The sequence below is a fragment of the Mixophyes fleayi genome, chromosome 3 (genome assembly GCF_038048845.1).
Source record: "Mixophyes fleayi isolate aMixFle1 chromosome 3, aMixFle1.hap1, whole genome shotgun sequence".
In the NCBI taxonomy this organism is placed as follows: domain Eukaryota; kingdom Metazoa; phylum Chordata; class Amphibia; order Anura; family Limnodynastidae; genus Mixophyes; species Mixophyes fleayi.
Genome location: NC_134404.1, coordinates 145216787 through 145238529, shown reverse-complemented (window position 1 = coordinate 145238529; position 21743 = coordinate 145216787). Strand labels below are relative to the sequence as shown.

The 21743-nt window shown below is 41.1% G+C and overlaps 1 protein-coding gene across 1 annotated transcript in view; it reads right to left on the bottom strand.

The window, feature by feature from the left end:
• LOC142142792 (elongin-A-like) overlaps positions 1-21743 on the bottom strand; it is a 77930-nt gene that overhangs the window by 5806 nt on the left and 50381 nt on the right. The window contains exons 9-10 of the mRNA XM_075200602.1: positions 17952-18075; positions 3723-3853 (exon numbers count right to left, since the gene is read on the bottom strand). Coding sequence (XP_075056703.1) covers positions 3723-3853; positions 17952-18075 — 255 coding nt within the window. The remainder of the gene's footprint in view (positions 1-3722; positions 3854-17951; positions 18076-21743) is intronic.

The following is a 21743-nucleotide window of genomic DNA, read 5'->3' as shown; positions in this document are numbered from 1 at the left end:
TAGCTGACAGAAGGAAGCTTGCTGATCCTGGAAGGTTTATTAATATTTGGGAAAAATGACATGTTGGCAATTTTATGTTTTTCTACAGTAAAGTTTCACCTTTACTAAAGAAGTGTATTTTTCTTTAAAAAAAGGTAAAAGCTTTTTTTTTTTACATTTTTGCTTTTGACATTTATGTTCGAGACTTCCGTAATGGTCGTTTCCTGCGGGGTTGAATTAATATTGTGTTAGGATGATGTACACACTGATGAGGGTGAGGATGAGACTGAAGATAATGACAACAACATCTTGCCACTGTAGAGTTCATTGACAGCACTATTACCTTAGCTGCCTTAAGCCCATTGGTTTGTTTGGGCACCCCACAAAACAAGGTAACAAACACTTTACACATTACTATACCCATTAGCAAAAGTAGTGCCCAGCAACAGAAATATTGTCAGTAATACAGCCAGCAGGAGTTATATAGCCAGGAAGATGCCATGCAACAGAAACATTGCTGCTACTACTACTGAATATTTCTAGCAATGTGTCCAGGAGCACTGGTCATCTGACAACCACCAGAAATATGTCCAGCAACAACAAAAACATGTTCAGTAGCAGAAACATGGACATTAATATACCTAGCAGTCATGTCATCGACTGCTGTGGTGCTGTTTCCCCCACCTCCTTTGTCCCATACTGATCCTACAATAGTGCGATATACTTATCAACAGATCTCTTCTCTTGTGAAAAGAGATTCCACAGTTGCTAGATCACCACTGTGGATAGTTGTTTGCTTTGCTAGTGCTCCAATGTGTGCCTACTTTTCCAGTCTCCTTTTTCCCCCAAAATCTTATATTCAATACTTGTTTTCCCATACTTAAAACTCCTGACTTTGACAACAACCGTATGTTGGCAATCCTCTATAGACTAAAGCACTAGCATTAATAAGCCACTCCATGCTCAAACACAATTGCTTATTATAACAGGGCAAAATCCTGCTGTGCCAGAATTATTCAATAAAAAAAAAGTTGACATGAAAAAAAAAAAAAGTTGTGTGCAAGCTACTGTCCTCAGTTCTTAGACACAACAAACAGAAATCTGCTGTATGTTGAAAATATATTCCTTACATTTTAAAAGCCCCAAAACCTTTAGCATGAGTATCTGATAAGGTTATTATCTTCTCTAGAAGACAAATGGGTTTTTAATTTAAAAGGAGCACAGGCTGGGTAGTTCTCACAAGAATGGCCGCCATCAGTGGGGTACAGGGTGTGCCAGTGAACGGGACCCAGACTGACCAGAGGGCCCGTACTCCCAGGACCAGTCACCAATGAGATGCCTTTCTAGTCACATTACTCTCCCTTTCTTCATCTCTTCTCCATCCCAGTCAACCACTCTAATCCTACTTCCACTTCCTCTAGATTGTTCACCACTCCCCTCTCTACATATGTGCTTGCCTTCATTAGGTTTGGAATGTAGGCAGGGGCGGATTTGGCCATAGGCTGGTGATCTTTTGAGGCCGCCTGCTATTCTTTCCATTCATTCGGGGTTTTTTTTTGGTTTTTTTAATTTCACCACAAAGGGGCGCCCCAAAGGGCGACAGTGACGCACTCCTGGAAGTAAATCGCCAGGCTGCCATTCACTGAGAGTGGGCTGCAGCTTGCAGGATCACCACACGCAGGAAGGAGTTATCCTATATAGCGCAGCGTCCTGGAGCTCAGGAAGGCGTGCTCACAGCCCTTCCATTAACCAATGCGGAACAGACATCAGTGTGAGAGGTGAGTTGACTCACATATAGGACTACAGAGCAGTGTTTAGTGTTTTAGTGGGTGTCACAATTTAAATTGGTACAAAAGTATGTGGGCATAACATCATCTGGGGGCACTACTGTGTGGCAAATCTGGGGGCACTATTGTGTGGCATATCATCTGGGAGCACTACTGTGTGGCATATCATCTGGGAGCACTACTGTGTGGCATAATATGATCTTGGGGCTCCAATGTTTTGCATAGTATGATTTGGGGGCACTGTTTGGCGTTTAGCATTATATAAACTGGAGGCTCTATTGTTTGGCGTTGCATGAACTGGGGGCCCTATTAGGCACCCTACTCCTAGACTTTGCTATACACGCCCTTTCGGCAGCGAGCAGCGGCACAGAGTTTCCCTCGGTTTCCTGGGGTGCACACCCTAATGGAGGGTTCTGCGCACTCCTATGTGTAAGTGATCTGAACTGAACATTCAGAGTACTGAGCTAATATCAGATAATCATTGGCAACAAAATTTTCTTGTGGAATAGTTCTGCTTCCAGCCTACTGCATCATCTTCCTGTGTCTTCTAACATCCGAAATTGTATTTCATCCTCATTATTTGGTAGCATTTAAGGTGTTTATTCGTGTTATGAGACCATGTTACATGTTTATGTTTTGATTCTACTACAGAACAGTGATACTCTCACACCCGACAGTGCTGCTGTCCTTGCAATATTCCAGCACTGGCATATTTCTCAATTTCTCTACCTGGTCACTTTTAAGTAGGTATTGCAAGTAAATTCATTAGGAATTGAATGGATTATCCTGCAAATTTGGAAACTCGCAATTACTCTTCTGTATAGCGTTTACTTATTATTATTATTACTCTCTATTTATTACGAACATGTGTTACATCTGTGTGGAACACCAACATTTTATTCATGCACGTCAGTCCCTGTGGACATTACAATATAATTTACCTACCACATACTCGCACACGTGAGGAGCAATTTAGTCATTGTTAAATGCTTGATGGGGGGAGGCTATAGGAAGGGGAGAGGGATCTCAGAAGTGAATGAGTTAGGAGGCTGGCATGGCCTGCCTGTGCGGTGTGTGAAACGTCTTTTTGTTTACACAATGTAGTCTCATTCCTCTTGCATCTCAGTCTTCAGTTCTTTACATTCATTGGAGAGAATTCAATTGGCTGCCTTACTGTTAACAGTAACGAGGCCGTTATTACGGTATTAGTGTGCATAATTACTGTTCGTACGGTAATTTTTTAACGCTGGTTTTTGCTCGCAGCTCCCTGAGCCGGGTTGAATTTGCTGTATTAACGGTAATGCTCTTAACGCTGTGATGTTCAGGGGGAATTTAATTCCCCCCATTAAATACCTGGGGTATAGCATCATCATAATTTATTTATATAGTGCCAACATATTCCGTAAGAAATATGTTATAGCCTTTCTTTGTGTCTATTTACTTGTGACGCCGCCTACCACTGCGTGTTGCATTAGCCTCGTCTGCCACTGATGACCGATGTGGTTACGGATAATTGAGTTAACCCTGCGTACTTTTGTTTTGGTCCCACCATGTGTGGCCAATTCCAGAATTTTTCCAGGGCCACTAAGTTCCCAATCCGCCACCTGAATGTGGGCAAGTGATATTGGGCGATTAAATTGGGAGGCGTTTTTTATATTATGTTGGGTAGGTCTGAGGGGCATGTGGTGAGGTCTGATGGCAGGTTGGGAGGTCTGATGGCATATAAAGGGCATGTGGGGATGTGTGGGGGGAAAATCCTTGTTCCGGGCATCATGGCTTCATGCTATACTTCTTCACCAAGGAGGGTGGGGTGGTCTACCAGTTTCAATTGTACTTGGCCCCACAATTTCTAAAGGCAGCCCTGATCACAAGAATCTTAAAAAGAGGGAAATAAAACTGTTTTCAGATCTTACAATATATAAAAAGACACAAGTAAAACAAAAACCTGACACTTACTTTTCACAGTTTTCTTGGGATCTTGATTTTGACTACCAAATTGGCTATTACTCACAGGCACACTGGTAGTAACGGGTGCACTTTGGTTTTGATTTGAGACAGTTGTTCCCTTTGATTCCAATTTTTGTAACCTGTAAGATAATAAACACAGATCAGAAAGAGTAATTATAAAAAAAAAGGGAGAAAGGGAGAGAAATAAAAAATAAATAAATCTCAAAATGTGTTAATGTATGTAATGTAAAGAAAATTACACACACACATACATATACATATATATATATATATATATATATATATACACACACACACACATACATACACACACACACACACGAGTTAACCCGTGCATGATACTCATGCATTCTAGTCAAATCAAGCTACTTAAGGTGTTAAAAAGGTTATCATGCATTTAGGGCTAGGCCAGACCTCCTCAGGGGAAGAGGGTTACTTCCCGACGTAAGCGCCCTTTTTTAACGTGGTTTTGTCCACATGTCACCACCTCATCATTCTTCTCCATCACCTCATCCTTCATCTTCATCGCCACATCCTTAATCTCCATCGTCTTACTGGTCTAAAACCTCTCAATACACAACGTTTCTGCTAAACACCTTATCGCTGTGCTCAATCAGTCTTCCTTGAAGGGCAGTATTCATAACCTGCACTTTCACATCACTGCTTCTCCGTACTCGTGAAAATGCGACATATAATTGTTCATGACCAAAGACAGGCTCTGGTAAATAAATAGCCACACGGTCAAGTGTTTGATCCTGTGACTTGTTAATGGTCATAGTAAATGCCGCCTTCAAAAGGGAACTGCCGCCGTCTTAGCTTAAACGGCAGTTCTGTTTCGGATGGACATAAGTAAATCCGAGGTATCATCACCTTCTCTCCTTCAGCAAAGCCAGTCAAAACTTCTGCTTGTATCACATTCGTTTTCAGTGCTTTCACTACTAATCGAGTGCCATTGCACAGTCCTCTCTTAACATTCAGATTTCTCAATAGCATAATAATGCTTCCAACTTTCAATCTTAATCTGTGCCTTGGCATTCCGGAAGGAATCAAGAGTTTGAGTCCTCAACTCGTAAATTTAGCCTTTACTACCCCTCCCACGGGGGGAAGGGGGGATGATGGAAGTTAACTGACTTCACTATTATAATTTTTTTTGTCAAATAATGTCAGTATACCAAATTTCAGGTCAATTGGATGAGCCCTTTCTGAGAAAATAGTTTTTTCCACACACACACGCCGCTAGGCGCATATATATATATATATATATATATATATATATATATATATATATATATATAGTCAGGGGAACAGGTATCATCTCCCGGGTGAACAGCAGCAGTAAAACACACGAGTCCAGAAGTTTCTGAATAACAGCCACAGCCAGTTTATTCACCAGCTTGAAAATAGGAACAAAACACAAATAAAATCCTAGCTGTCTGGCTTCTAGCTAATACATTTATGGAGGCCCTCTCTCATGTGTAGGACCTTATGTCCACACATACACCAAACCACATGCAACTGTTGCTCCCTGCAACAGAGTGTCTCGGGAGGCAGCTCACCTCTCCCAGGTCTGAGACACTGGCTGCATATCCCAGCTGCCTTATTACAAGCACCTCACAGGTGCATCCCTTGATCAGTCTGTTAGAGACTGATAGAACAGAAGACCCGGACTGGGCCTTATGTATACAATGCTGGAAGTCTGGGACACATACCTCTGTATCTAGCCTCCTTCCAATGACTCTGTCACAATATACATACACACAGTCCTCTCGAGCTCTCTTTTAAGCCCAAAAATGACATCATCAGCAATTTCAGGACCTGCCTGATTTTCTGCGTTTACCTTTTCACAGGTAAAGATACAGACAAAGGGATAGCAGTTGAGTCACTCCTGATTTAAGTAGGGACAGGTATTGTTCTGTGGCTGTACAGCAGAGTTTGTTTAAAGAGGAGAGATCACAATCCAGACATATTTACATTTAAATACACAATGCAGTTCTCGGTAATTAAACATAGAGCTCACAGCTAAACAAAGACAAGAAACCCCCTGGTGTGATGTACATTCATACAGGACTGGCGGACAATAATCCTTTTTCCTAGGCTGGAACAATGGACTAGTCTGCAAGATAGCAAAACCATGCCGGCATACATTTTAACTACTTTCAAAATAGAATATATACAAGCTTAAATATGACTGACAAATATGGGGAACCAGAGGGCTAGAAAAATTATATGTTTTTATAATTCGCAGTTTGTGAGAAACGAGGTACAGATAGGTTAAGGGGATATTAATACCTCATTTCCCCACAATATAATATAATATAATATAATATAATAATAATATATATATATATATATATATATATATATATATATATATACACATACATACACACACACACACACACATATATAGATACCTCCACTAATACTCAAAACAAACCTATCATAAGAGGTAAAATACACTGTTCAGTGTTAACCAGACATACCCTTGCATCTGATAATATATTAATTCCCCACACCATTAAAAGACTTTAGAAGCTCAGCTCGCATTAGGATGTGTGTTTGTGGATCTCACACAGCACAAAAATCTGAGACTTCATTGCTGTGAAATCACTGGCCCTGCCTCTTTATATAAAATCAACCAGTTCACACAGTGCCTTTCTGCAAAAAATATCTTCTAAACCATTCAGCAGGGATTGGGGGAGAGGACAGGGGGGGGGGGAGATATATATACACACATACTTGGCAACTCTCCCAGAATGTCCAGGAGACTCCCGAAATTCGGGTCGGTCTCATGGACTCCTGAGAAAGCAGGCAAGTCTCCCGCACCCGCCTAGCCTAAATGACACGATTCGCAGTGAATCGCGACATTTTGGCCCTCCCGCGACGAAAATGCAGTTTTGCGGGGCCAAAATGACGCGCTTGACAGCGCCCACCCGCCTTCTAGTCACGCCCCTCTCCCGGACTACACTTGCCGAATGTAGGCAAGTATGTATATATATCTGCAAAAGTTTTTGCAAGGTGTGGAAAAAATGCTGCAAAAGTAAGAATGCTTAAAAAAAATAAAAAAAAAAATAGAAGGGGTAATAGTTTATTTTTAGTAATTAACAAAATGTGAAATGAATGACTAGAAGAGCAATCTAAATCAAATCAATATTTGGTATGACAACCCTTTGCCAGAAGGATTTGAGCAAGTCTACATCCACAGAAGTTCTGTGGTAAGTTCCCCAAGATGTTTATAACAACCTCCCTGCAGAGTTCCTTCTAAAACTGTGTTTAAGTGTACTCAGAAGAATTGACACACACACACACACACACACACACACACACACACACACACACACACACACACACACACACAACCACTTCCTTGGACTGAAACCTGAATTAGTTTCTTGGCTATTGGTTCTTATATTGAGTGCTCTTACATTATCATAATGAGGTTTTTCTTTTTATAATTAAGTATATTTATTCCAGTGCCTCTGTTTTTTTGAATATACATGTGGCTGGATCACTTACAAATAACTTATTGTATAAAGATATTTCAATTAGTGGTATATAATTGCAAATGTACTGACTTTTGTATTAGAAATATATTGATTTCTGATGCAGTAGGCATATGTTGGAGGAAGTGTGTGTGCGTGTGTGTGTGTGTGTAATGATCTTTGTAAAAACCCAGTTACCCAATAAACATCACTGTTTGAAGATTCTGCCTTACACCTATTGCCAGCAGTATCCTGTGACCAACAGATAAGAGCTTATACTCTAATTGTTTCCACAGATGTCCTGTGTTGAACCCAGCGTCCGTGTCAACGCTCTGCCCACTACCCAGCAGTCCTGATTCAAAGACAGGAGGTACCAGTCAGCCCACAGCAAAGAGGCACTGCAACAGTTATACCAGCTACCCAGCAGCGGTTCTATGCGCCATTAAAGGAGCCTAGTGGTGGCAGCAGAGTCCTCCTACAACTCGTTGGTATCCTTTCTGCCATCCAAATGACAGAAGTCACAAATATAACACATTGGGGACATCTGCACTATTGAGCATACCTGTCCCATTAAACACTTCTTTGTTTTGGAAAACACTCTTTTCTTGGCTTTTATATACGGATTAGTACGGGCTTAAAGTTTGAAGCACTCTGATGCTTCCATTATATATCTTGAGAGCCTCACAGAAGTCGTTACTAATGGGGGAAGGTAAAGTAATGGTCTAGTTCCCATCTCCATTGGGTTGCAAATTAACCTAAGTAATAAGAGAACTCTCAAATCTGCTACCAACTAAACTAATTAGAGGCGGTCCACTTATCGCTGAGGACATATTTTTCTGGTAAAACACATAGGTTTATAAACACAAAACACTGTTGTTTTTACATTCACCTCCTTGCATTTTAGCCAGCACCCAGCTGACATCTGTTCCTTACCTTGATTTACTAACATTAATGGTCTGCTATTACCCACAACTGGTTTACAATTGTATTCTCTGATAGAGTTATTGTGGTTTAAACTTACTTTTGACCATTATATTTGTTTTTCTATCATGCTATCCAATTTTGCACCTTAAGATTGGTTTATTTTATTCTGAAGGATTAGGCTCATTATACAAATGTATACAGTCAGGACCATCTAAACTAGAATAAAATGTCGTCTCAACAAGCCCTTTTAGCGCATATAAACAGTAAAGGAAATTTAAAAGGTGATTAAAACTGTAAAACCCCTCAAGATAACAGGATCAGGTGAGCCAAGTGGGGAATTTTATACAATTCTACAAAACAAAATAAGCAAATATTTACAGGTATTTTTTAATGCAATAATAAAAGAAAAACTGCTATAAATACACGTTAAGGTCATGATCAAAAGCCGGGAAGAAACCTTAAAATTACAAACCTCTTACAGGCCAATTTCACTATTGATCGTGGACTATACAATCTGAACATAAACCCAAGCTGAGAGATTTAAGTTGACTCTACCAGGGCTCACACATAGAAACCAAACAGGGTTTCTATGGGGATGAAATTCCATTACGAATATGAGAGAAGTTTTAATCGGACCTGGGGTCATTAAGAAAAAATATTTTACATGTGGTGTCAGACCAGGATTCAGCTATTCCTGTTATACCTTTCCAGTCTTCTCTCATAAGGGGCTTGGACAAAATCCCAGAGTAAAACCTGAGAAAATTAGAAGGAGGCGGCAGGGGGTACCATGGGAGAAAAACTTCCTCACCCACAATAAGAACCAGTTGGATTCAACAATTTTGGTCAATGAATCTTCATTTTGTTGCTTTATAAAAGTTCTCTTCAAGAACCATTATATATATTTGTTGTACCATTGTTGTTACACATTTCAAGCACTAGTAAAACTTTATTTTTATAGAAATCTTTTATTTTGCCTTTTTAAAAATGGTATAACCATAAAGTTTATACAAATAAAGAGAAAGTGCTCAAGGTGGTGTCACAGGCACTAGGAGTTGCTACCAGAGTTTCACCAGATGGTACTCTGCTGGAGAGGCGGGGATATGGCACGCACCTCAAAGCAGGCAGGTGAATGATTGGAGCGACACAACAGCAGTAGAGTAGAGATAGTCTGAGGCAATCAACGACTTGGAGCTGTAAACTGGAGACTGAAGATAATGTAGACACGAGGAGTGGACGTGGATATGTGATGATAAGTAGAGGAGGAGTCAGTGGTCTGCGTACAGCAAGTTGTACCACTGCTCTGATGGGAAGAATAGGATTGGTGCAGGTAGGTAGCAGGGTAGTCGGTGGTCTGCGAGTAGCAAGTTGTACCACCGCTGTGATAGGAGGACTTGTTCAGGTGCAGGTATGTAGCAGGGAAGTCAGTGGTCTGCGTGCAGCAAGTTGTACCACTGCTGTGGAGGGAGTGAGGACTTGTCCAGGTGCAGGAGAGTGAAGTTGAAAGGCAAACTGTGGCTGTATGGGAACAGCGCGAGTATAGCAATGTCTTGGAAGGCACAATGAATAGTTTGTATATATAGTTGATGCCTTGCAGTGAGGAGAAGCTGAACACAGCAGTTTATGCACAATGACGCCAAGTAGTAGCGTGAGTAGGTAACGAGCTTGAGTGACAGCAGTCCTAACTGGAGCAATGCGGAAACACAGTCTATATGGGTACCTGTACCTTGCGCAATAAACAATAATGGATGCAACTGGTATGTGAGTAGCATAGATAATAGTCAATAGTAGTAACGCATACCCAGTTGTGTATATCCGGAATCAGCTGGGAGATGAAGCGTTGTAGCGGTATGGGAACCGCCGCTAAGTTGAGCAGGGAAGCAGCGTGGAAGCTGTAACACGATCAGCAGGGTGTCAGCGTTGGAACGGTCAGAGGACCGCTGCTGAATAGAGCCAGGAGCAGCGTGGAAGCTGTCACACGATCAGCGGGATGATAGTGTTGTAGCGGTGTGGGAACCGCCGCCGAGTTTAACCAGGGAGCAGTGTGGAAGCTGTAGAAAGAACAATCTGCACACAGTTTGGAAACTGTATAACGAGTAAAGCTGGAAGCAGTCTGGGATCTGCACACACCTATAGAAGTTCACTGGGAATGAGACTTCAAGATCAGGCCCCTACCTAGGGTTGCAGGTGCCTCAAATAGGGTGAGGTGATTGATCTGTCAATCACCTCCATGGACAGGTGAAGCTACTAGCGAGACCTGCGCATGCGCAGATGGCAGGATAGCGAGCGGCCACGATTCCACACAGGTGTAGCGAGAAAAGATGGAGGACCTCGCACCAGAGTAGAGGCACTCACGGTCCGGTGAGTGACAGGTGGTATGCGAAATAAAGGAGCACACAAACACACACAATCTAGCAGATGACGTGAACAACGTGCCATATCATGTGCAGCCATCACTGCTTATTCACATACAGAGTGAGTGAGTAGGTGCAGCTGAACAGACATGGGTACCCGACACGCCATGTCAAACACGCCTACTCTGCAGTGAGGTGTCCCTGAAAATTATTTTCAAATGTGGTCTTGTGTGAAATTCGCCTGAATAAACCCCTTTGACTGCCTGAATTTACAATATAATCTATATATTATATGTGAGCTCCCCCAAAGATTCAAATAGTAACTACAGTAAGAAATGGTTGATCAAGCTTCCTTATAACACCTTGTGTAAAGCATGTAGAGGTACGTAAACTAATTACAAAACTTTAATTATAACATTAAACAGCTGCAGGATCATTGCCAACCTTCACATGTACAAGACTAATTATAAACCTGTTACATTGTAAGGAGTATTCAGCACAGAGGTCTCACAACATAATTCAAAAACTAACTCCATTCAAAAACAGTAGAGAACGTGCGATTGTATGTATGAAGTAAATGTTTAGTAAAAGCATGTAGCATGTCCCCTGCAGACAGGTATTTTAACAGTAATGAGAAAAAGTCACATAACTATTTTATAATAATATTCAGGACAGATTTTCTATGTAGGGGGCTACAAAGTATATGAAAACAAACTTAAGAAAACTCTAGCCATTGCTTAATAAAAAAAAAAAATCAGATTCAATAGATATTAATACATGATTACGCTACAAGATGAAAACAAAAACTTATTTATTTAATGTGCGTCACAAGGCATGGCAGTGTGAGTGACAGCAACAGCAGGCTACCGAATTCCCTAACATTTCCAAGGTCGTGTTTCACGCTATGGATACCCAGCCAAAATAGTTTATTACCTTCAGGTACACAAAACAGCATCTGCTTGTAACCCAAAGTGGTACAGTACACTGAAAGAGAAGGTATAAACTAGAAATGTTCACCGACACCCGTGTTCTGGTTTTGGATCTGGATTAACTTCGTGTTTTGGTTTTGGAAAAACCACCCTTTGCTGTTTTGGATTCTGATTTTTTTCTAAAAATCCATATTTTTTTTTGCTAAAAGTCACATATTATTGCTTTTTTTCAGTGTCAGTAAAGAAAAGTGCTGCAAAATGGAATGGTGCTTGGATCATGAAATCAGTTATGGTTCATTGGATAACTGTGGTAATTCTACAGCCAAAACATGGCAACGAGCTCTGCACCCCTCCCCTAGGGGATGCGTGCTTTTATCAGACCCAGACCAATCCAGGGTGCCTGACAATCCATTAAAGAGCCATTGTAATTCATAGCAAAAAGCAAGCATCACTAAGCTTCTAATCAGCCCCAATTCCCCAAAAATTATAATATAGTTAGGTACCTTTGACGTAAAGTGCAGATTACAAACACTTTGTGCAATACTGATTAAACAGCAGCAAAGTGGAGGGTAATACATATATACGTCTATTTAGACATCCATACTTACATTACCTCTGCAAGCAACGTTGTTCTTTGTTAATAAAATGGTTGTCTTTATTCAAAAGAATTAAAAGTAATCCTCCACCATTCTTTGGATGTTGATAGTTAATAGTAGTAGAATCAGGTGGAGTTACAGCAGAGGTGTCACTAATTCTGGTCAATTCTTTTACAGTAGACAAGACCAAATGTCAAAATGTTGTGCCGAGTCATCTGCATCATCAATGATGTCTAAGAATTTTGCTAAGCACATAACAGTATATAGTACATGTAGGTAACATTGGCACACAGCGGTAGCTGAAAGGAAAAGTGGTGCAAGATGGAATTGTACTTGGATCTTCCAACCCACCATTATGTTGGATCTTAAAAAGGACATCCACACTTTAACAAACCAAGGACTTCAGTGACAAAGAGTGCCACTTTTGAGGCTGATGTGCTTGGTTTGTTTGGGCCCCCCACAAAACAAGCTAACAATGGGCTTAAGGTAACAGTGCTGCTAATGAACTCTACTGTGGTAACATGTTGTTGTCATCATCCTCACCTTCATCAGTGTGTACATCATCCTCACACATTATTAAATCATCACCACTGGAATCCACCATTACAGAAGTCTCAGTATTTTGATGTAATTGGCGGAAAAGGCCTCCCATGTGGAAATTGAGGTACATTTTTATAATCATCTTTTCCACATTTTGAGGAAGTAGCCTCCTACACCGATCGCTGACAAGGTTCCAGGCAGTGCTGAAAACTCTTTCCGAGTACACACTGGAAGGTGGGCAGCTTAGGCAGTGCAAAGCAAGTTGGTACATGTGTACCCAAATTCCCTTTTTTTCCTCCCAGTATGTAAAGGGACTGTCTCTGATGTGTCTATTTCTATGCTGTTGTGCAAATAATCTTCCACCATCCTTTGGATGTTGATAGTAGGATTAGATGGAGTTACAGCAGAGGTGTCACGTTTTTTGGTCAATTCTTTTAGGCCAAACCAGGGGGTAAATGTATCAATCTCCGGTTTTGTCAACTCGCGGGAGTTCGGCGAGATGACAGCTTAAATTTAAAGCGGCGCTGCCTTGTAAAGGCTTCCCTTTACAAGGCAGCGCCGCTTTAAATTTAAGCTGTCATCTGGCCGAACTCCCGCGAGTTGACAAAACCGGAGATTGATACATTTACCCCCAGATGTCAAAATGTTGTGCTGAGCCATCTGCATCATCCCTAGGTCTCTTGGGAAAGCTAAGTTTTTCCTAGCAGCAGTTGACTGAGAAACTGAAGGAGGAGACGCCGTCTGGTCACAACACTTGAGCGGTCATCTTGCTCACCAGGAGCTCCTTGCATCTCTTCAGATCTGGGTCAGTTGGAAACAAAGAGAAGACATAGCTTTTAAACCTAGGATCAAGCACAGTCGCCAAAATGTAGTGATCAGATTTCAAAATTTTATAACTCTCGGATCCTGGCGAAGTGAATAAAGTGCTTGATCTACAAGTCCGACATACTTAGCATAATTGCTTTGTTTAATCTCCTCCTTCAGTTTCTCAAGCTGCTTTTCCAAAAGTCTAATTAACGGAATCACATGACTCAAGCTAGCAGTGTCTGAACTTCCTTCACAGGCGACTACACCTTCAGCACCTTGCACAAAACGGAAAGTATTCTCCACTGCGCTTGACTAAAATACATCCCCACTCCTTTCCCAATGTTATGGTTTGTGGAGTAAGCGTGGATGGCTTTTCGCTGTTCCTTCATCTGCAGAAGCATATACAGCAGGCCTGTCCAACCTGCGGCCCTCCAGGTGTTGTGAAACTACAAGCCCCAGCATGCTTTTCCAGTAGACAACCTGTTGATAGCTGGAAGGGCATGCTGGGACTTGTAGTTTCACAACATCTGGAGGGCCGCAGGTTGGACAGGCCTGATATACAGGGTGGAATTCCACCTTGTCACCACCTCTTGCTTCAGTTGGTGGCAGGGCAAATTAAATTACTCTTGCAGCTGCTGCAAACTCCTACATGCTGTTGCCGAATGCCGGAAATGTCCAGAAAATTTACGGGCCACAGACAGCATCTCTTGCACGTCTCTGTCATTTTTTAAAAAGCTCTGCACCACCAAGTTTATTGTGTGAGCAAAACAGGGAATGTGATGGAATTCAGCCAGCTGTAATGTTCTCACAATATTGGTGGCTTTATCACAAATGACATATCCTCAGGAGAGTCCAAGCGAGATAAGCCATGTTGCAATGACATCCCTTAGTTTTAGTAACAGATTGTCAGCTGTATGCCTCTTAGTGAAGCCAGTGATACACAGAGTAGCCTGCCTCTGGTAAGTGTGACGTAGTTGGGTACATGCTGCCGCTATTCCTGCTGGTGAAGGCGAATCACCAACCCAGTGGGCTGTCACAGTCATATAATCTTTATGTCTGTGATTAAGTGTACAGTGGGTAGAATGGCATTTTGCAGCCCAATAATTACATTTTTACGAACCTTCTGGTAGAGGGGAGGTATAGTTTTTCTACTGAAATGGTGTCGTGATAGAATTTGGTAACGGGGACACAAGACCTCAAGTAATTGTCTAAAACCAGCTGCATTAATAGTGGATATTGGATGCAGATCTAATACGAGCATAGTCGCCATGGCGTCTGATCCGCTTTGTGACTGGGTGACAGCTTTCATACTTGCTTCCTTTTGCAAAGGATTGTTTAATAGTCAATTGTTGTAAACTACTAGTAGTCTTCTGGGATAAAGATTCACCCCCAGCAGCAGTGGGACGAACGCTCAAGAATTCTTCTGAGGAATCCAGGATAGTGGAGGAGTCATCTAGCCTTGGATGCAGGACTAACTCCGATCACAACTGAGGATATTGATGAGGACGGTGTTATGGGTGTAGATTGCAGGTGTCGGGATCTAGCTTACAGAAGGGACCTAGCTGAAGATAGACTGCTTGTTGTTATTTTTTTAGTATTAGTTTCCAATTTTCCCAACAGCTTGCCATGAACTCGCTACAAATGGCGTAATATGGATGAAATGCTTAGATGGTTAAGGTACCTACCTCGACTGACTGTGGCTTTACATACGCTACAAATGGCTAGACGACAACTGTTGTCAGGATTTGGGTAAAAATAATTACACACATAAGAGGTGGATTTTTTGGTCTTATGTCTACGCATGACAATGGCCTCCTTCTTATCACGTAAAAGAACTGCTTCCACGGCTGCAGGACTTACACAAACATCAACATCTTCATTAGCACCCTTGTCAGCTATACAAATATCCCCCTAATCCTGTTACAATTCCAAAGTGGGATCCTCAATTTGTGCTTCACCGGCTACACTTGGGCTGTTCAGGCACACATCTGCAGAAATGCTGAAAGGGGCCTTCTTTATAGGTACACTATCAGAATGATCAGGATTACACATAGCACTTGTGGATGGACTCTCCTCAGGAATTGGTGACATTTCTGAATCTAAACATACATTTTCCTCTAATGCCTTACTGTTTTCTTCCAGCTCTGCTTTTACACGTAAAAGTATTTGGACACCACTTCTGAAGTCCGAATGACAAGGTCTTGCTTGGTCAAGACTGACCTAACAAGATGAGTTGCAGAACTAGCACTCATACAGAAAGGTGAAGGCCTCATTCTTTCTATGCCACTGCATGTGTAGAATGACATGTTGGCAATTTTATTTTTTTCTGTAGATAATTTTGCCTGGATTACAGGTCTTTTTTGCTTGACCAAGGTGAAAGGTGTTTTTTTTTACATTTTTGTTTCCCTGACTTAAAAACACTATACACTTTAACATAGGCTTTACCAGATGACAGAGGGATTACGATCATCATGACTGGTGCCAGCAGCTGCTTGGTGCTCCTGGTCTTCTGTGTACTGCTGTGAATCCATTTTGATAACACTGTACAATGTGACTGCAAATTCAGAAGAACAAGCCTGCCAGCCCTAGTATTTCTACTTCAGCAATGAAAATTAGCAATGGAGCTATCCCGAATGTCACTGGAGACTTTGAAGAACACTGCTACCCCTCCACTTTCTTTTCTAGCTATGACGCTGCCCAACTGCTCTAGAGACTGCCAAGAACTGTGCTACCCCTGCTGTGTCCCTCTGTGAAATGGCGCTGGATCGCCGTGGAGGGCGGTACTTATAGAATCCAAAACTCGCAAGGTCAGACGTCGTAACAATGCCGTTTTGCCTCGTTTTCAATTCCGAGGGCGCGCAAAATTACCGAGCCGCCTCTGCTCAGTTCTCGGATCTGCTAAGTTTTGAGGAACCGAGCCTGAGCATCTCTAGTATAAACCAGTGTTCAAACACAGTTCTAAAGATAAACTTGGCTTAGAGAGAAAATCAAAATATCCTGCTGTATGATTTAGTATTTGGTGGGGGAGGGTTAAAACCTAAAAAGTAATTAATGAAAGTGTTGAAGAGGGGAAGATAATGACTCATGCTCACTGTTGGGTTAAGGAGAGCAAGGCAAAAACATGGAGCAAATTTGATTCTGGACAAACCATGTCACAATGCAAGGGGTCTAAATTAGTTTATTTTATGTACAAGGAAAATACTGGCTGCTTTTTCATGTAGGACTCAAATACTTGATAGTATTATGTTTACATTACATAAATTTAAAAGTTGATCTAGGACATGCCCTAGCCCAACTATAAATCTGTCCACACATTTTAAATTTACGTTGCGCTCCAATGCAACATGGTTTTGGCCAGATGCAAAGTTATTTTTTTTTTTGGCTTTGCTCTTCCTGTTTGCTAAACCAACAGGAACTGCCCAAGTCGAAACTCCTAACCACTCTCGAACACACTATTGCAACTGTTATGGTATCTGTCTTATATACCATTTTGGTCCCCCTCCTCCAGGGTGATTATGTCCATTCACTCACTGTAGATGAAACTGGCCCAAAGCATCATGCGAGGACCTCAAAAGTAATCACTGGAGATGGCTTTATCAAACGGACAAATGTTCGTTCTAATTAAACACATACAATAGTCCCCCGATTATACATAACACACACTCCTAAAGATTACAGGTTACTTTGTTTGAGGTCCAGGCATGGTCATGCATAATGAACATTCTTCTTTGCATATCTGTAGTAAGCAAAGCATTGACTGGACAGTTAGAACAAAGGACAGGATATTTCCCATACTGCACGAGCTTTAATGTAATTACGCTGGTCAGCCTGAAAAATTATCTGTACAGTATTGGAGAACTTTGAAAGTTATAAACAAAGTGGGAAATTAAAGGCTAAAAAGTACACATTTTTTACAATTAATATTAACGCGAAGAAAGCTAGGTACAACAATTATGGTTTAAAAATGAACCCATAATTTCCTCACAAGCGCATTGCCTGGTTTGTGGGCAGACATAGACAATTTTTTTCTAGTGTTTTGGAAAGCATTCATCCTTTGCTGGGCCACTCTGTTAGAATATTCCCCCGGCTAAATGTTGCCATCCATTCCCAACATGGGTAGAAGGGAAAAGGGTAGCCCTTTGTACTTTGCCCATTTTCTTTAAGCCCATCAATTCGGGTCTTCATCTTTTTTACTAAATTTATCTTTCATATTCTCCTCGTTTCTATAATTAACAGTGATTTTGCGATCTCTAACAATTTTTTGTAAAGGTTTTGAAAACAGGCCAGTTCAAGGTCAATTTGCCTTTAATCATACCTCTCCCAACTGTAGGTGGTATGTCCATGTCAATGCCACCCTGTACAGTAGATATGAACGAGCGCTGCACAGGTCTTTAGGGGAGGAGAAAAAGACTTGCCTAAATTACCAAACATCGAATGTTGTAGGTATTCTTTAATTTGATGATTAGCAAATACACCCGTAAGTCACTAATAAAATAAATAAAATTGCACTTCATCATTATTACTGCAAGTCAATATTTAATACATCTCACCCTGTATATCCATGCTTGAGCTTATGATTAAAACCTACTTGTATTTGTCTATCGGATGAGGCTGTGCAATAGGCCCAGCAGTTCCATGAATCTCTTGCTTGCGGCGAATGTTCCGCGGAGGCTTGGCTGCGCCATGGATGTAAGCCAGTTTCACTTGTCGCCCTGCAAACATTTCATAGCTGTAACTATTATGGTATTTATTCATCTACACCATCAGTTAGACTTACAACATTACTCTTATGTTACTTAAAAATCAAACCGCATTTTCAGTTTATCAATGGGCATACATTGCAAATAGTGGCATTGTACAAGTACCCAAGAACCTAACTCCAGTCCAAGAATCAATTGCTTCATTTACTATCTCAACATGGCGGTTAACAAGTGTTTATTTCTGTGTGTCTAATTTACATTTTATTATGACTGCATTCCTTCAAATTTTTTTTTTGTCCAACCGACTCATGTTCATAAATTAACAGTGCTAGAAACAAATAGCTGCTAGAGATATGCAAAGTTCAAAACTTTTGTTAAAAGAATGCCTGAAAGAAAAAAGAATTATTTTTTTTACGAGAATGAGAATTAACAAAGTGGAAAAAAGAAAAAAGGTGGGGAATGGAGAAAGGGGAGAAAAAAAATGTAAAATGGCCTTTTCTGCCATGTGGATAACGTATCCACAGATATAGTTAGAGCATCATTGCAGCCTCTGAGTTGCCAGTTGTTGCTCCAAGTGATGTTTATGGGAATTACTTGCAACAGAATGCATCGCGAGGGAGGTTTTGCCTCCCGTCACTTCACTCATGAAAACATCACCAAAAGGGATGAGAATTTTTTTTTAAGCATGAATACATGTATTGTGTGACAAAACGAGTGTGATATGTGAATTATAGCAAATACTTTGTATAGCCCTTCTTTTGTTTCCCCAGCTCATCAGACTACAACTGCATTGTCCAATTACATGTGGTTAAGGGTACATTGTAATTCAATGTAAATATGTATATTGTGTATTATATATTGATGACTTGAAGTAATGTTATTCATTGTCCTTAAACTGAAGCCAGGAGGGTTATTAGTAAAGATCAGGTGGTGTCTAGGATACAGGTGAGAGGGTTGGAGCTGCATTCATTCTCCCCCCCTCCTTCCTCTACAGGAAGCATGGAACAGCTGGGGACCCTGTGACATCACAAAGTAGTGTAAGGGGTTAATTTTAGGAGGGGCTCACTGCTACCTTATCCTTGGAAGTAGGGGAAGCCAATTAAGCATCAATTGTTCTCCTTAGGACTAGTCCAGACGTTCTGTCTGCATCCCAGCAGGGGGCTTCTGTGAAAGGACATCTCATCTTCACTGCCCTGTCCAAACCCCCTAGTCCTGCACTGGCCAATGGTTAAGAAGAATAGACCCAGGGGTTTGCCCAGGGAGGGGAAAGACTGTGGAAATTAGACCTGTGATATAAGGAACAACTCGAGAGGGGGAAGGGGGTTCAGTGTGGGATTTCATTCATGAAGGTGCATCTAGTTTTGGATTGTCGTTTTCAAACTAGTCTCTATATATGCAGCTGATAGAAATCCATGGGTCGTGAAGTCTGGACAGCGGGTGACTATATCTCCTTAAGTTATTGGGGAAGGGACAGATAATGTGGTAAATCTGCCTGGCATTTATTTACTGTGTGTATATAACATTCTAGTGTTGTTTGTATGACAATAAATATACTGTTGTATGTTTATAACTGCATTTTGCCTGAGTGACCATACGAATCCTAGAAGGTACTGGGTAGCACTGGGTCAGATAAACCCGGTATCTTCACATATTGCATCACTGTCAATTGTGTCTGCTGCCTTCATGCCATATTAGAACAAGAAGCCTCACTAAGGCGTTATCTCCCAGGTGTGAGAATATGATTATCTCTTTATCCCAGTGGTTGGAAACCCCTAATGCCCAGGAGCAGTTTCTGCAGTACGGCAATATATTTCAGTACAAGTAGCTGCAGCTAGTTTTATTTAGCAGCATAAAGACAAAACATAACAAAAATGCTAGCGTGTTCTACTCTAACCAACATAATAAAGAACTCCCTCTTTAAAGTGAAGGACCTACTGTTCCACACACATAAAATAACAGAAATTACAGATAATAATGACAATGTCTCTCAGCAGGCCTCGGACCTGTTCCCCAGGAAGTGAGAGTGTAAGGGAACAGACTCACAACCTTTTATTAGCACTTCATGGGTGCAACTTCTGATTACCAGCAAAAGGTCTGGTAAGCTAGTAGCCCTGGAATGGGCCTAATGAATAGAGCCTGTCCTCTCTCCATTCATAACCCCAGGAACCCTACACTGACTCTTCCTGCAGCCAAAAACAATCTCTGGGTAAATCCTTCCCAAGCACAAGCAATCTCCCTGGGGTCTTAAAACACACAAGACAGAAACCTGCAGTGCAGTGAATGATTCCATGATAAACTTGCTAAAGACTCTATTAACAATAAAAAGTGATCTGGCATTTCAGGGCACTCAGAATAGGAGTTATTAATGTTTGTGTTCAGCAGTGTGTAGAATGTCCTGAGGTAATGGTGAGTAAGAAGAATATTTTCAATTAGACAGTGTACTTCTTTCCACAAGGAAGCTAGTTTAGGACAGTGCCACCGTACATTGGAAACAGTGCCCTCATTCCCAGACAGACTCAAACATATAAAAGAGAAGTATTTCAGAAAGATGGAATGCAATCTTTTAGGGACAAGGTACCAGCGATAATAGATTTAATATTCAATCCTCTATGGCAGTCATTACAATGGGTAGAATCCCTTTCCAGTTTAGGTAGAGACAGGTTGGAAAACACCCCAAATGGTCTATAAGGGAGCGCCTTCTCTTTCACTATGTCTTTTCCTTTCTCAAGTAATAGGTGGGTCAGGGAGTGTTTTATTTTCTTCTGTAAGCAGAGGCTAACTTTTTCTTCGTTCCCTGTGATGTACCATCCAATGGTGTAACCAGAGGACAGGACTGGCTACCTGGGGAATACAAGTCTGCTACTTCCAGGAGCAGATCTGATGAGGACATTGAATCTGGAGGAGATTTTTGGACCTCGGCAGTCTGCGCAGGTATTAGCCCTTAGTACTATGGGCACTAAGATGGACCCTAGGTCAGAGGAAGGCTCTAAACTGTTTTAAAGCACTCCCTGACTTGGAAAAAGTTGTGCCACAGTCATTTGGTGGGCAACAATCTGAGCTGGCAGCAGAATGGAACCAGAGTCAAACCCTGCAGAGTCTTGTTTCCATATGCATTAGTTGCAATGTCATGTCACTTCACTATTCTTGTAGAGCCTTGGAAAGGGAAGAAGGAGAGCAAACTATAGCAGCAAAGAGTCTGTGGAGCCTGTGATAAGCCTTCAACAAAGGGTTTTTTGTACTACCTGCAGTTCTCAACTCAATAGAAACACTTGGCCCTCTGAGCAGTATAAGAATTTATAGCCTGGATGAGAGAACCTTTTGTGATTCTACAGAGAATATAAAAAGATTCCTCTAGTAATGTGAAGTAATTAAATACCTTGGATGTTCAACTTAGACAGATTTTGTTTAGGCATTGTGAAAGTCAAAAAATTGGATGAAGTAAATCAAATTGATTAATATTGTTTTACCGTGCGATTGTGATCAGTACGCCATGTGTTATGACGCAATCGCACGGATAAATAACACACACATATATTTACACTCACACATTCATTATGCAAATAGTTCACCTTAATAAAGTTCCAACACACAGTCATTTATAATGGAATGTAATAGATTTAATAGTTTAATTTAATAATGTTAAAACCACTTTATTGATATCTAAGGTTCAGGATTTAGGA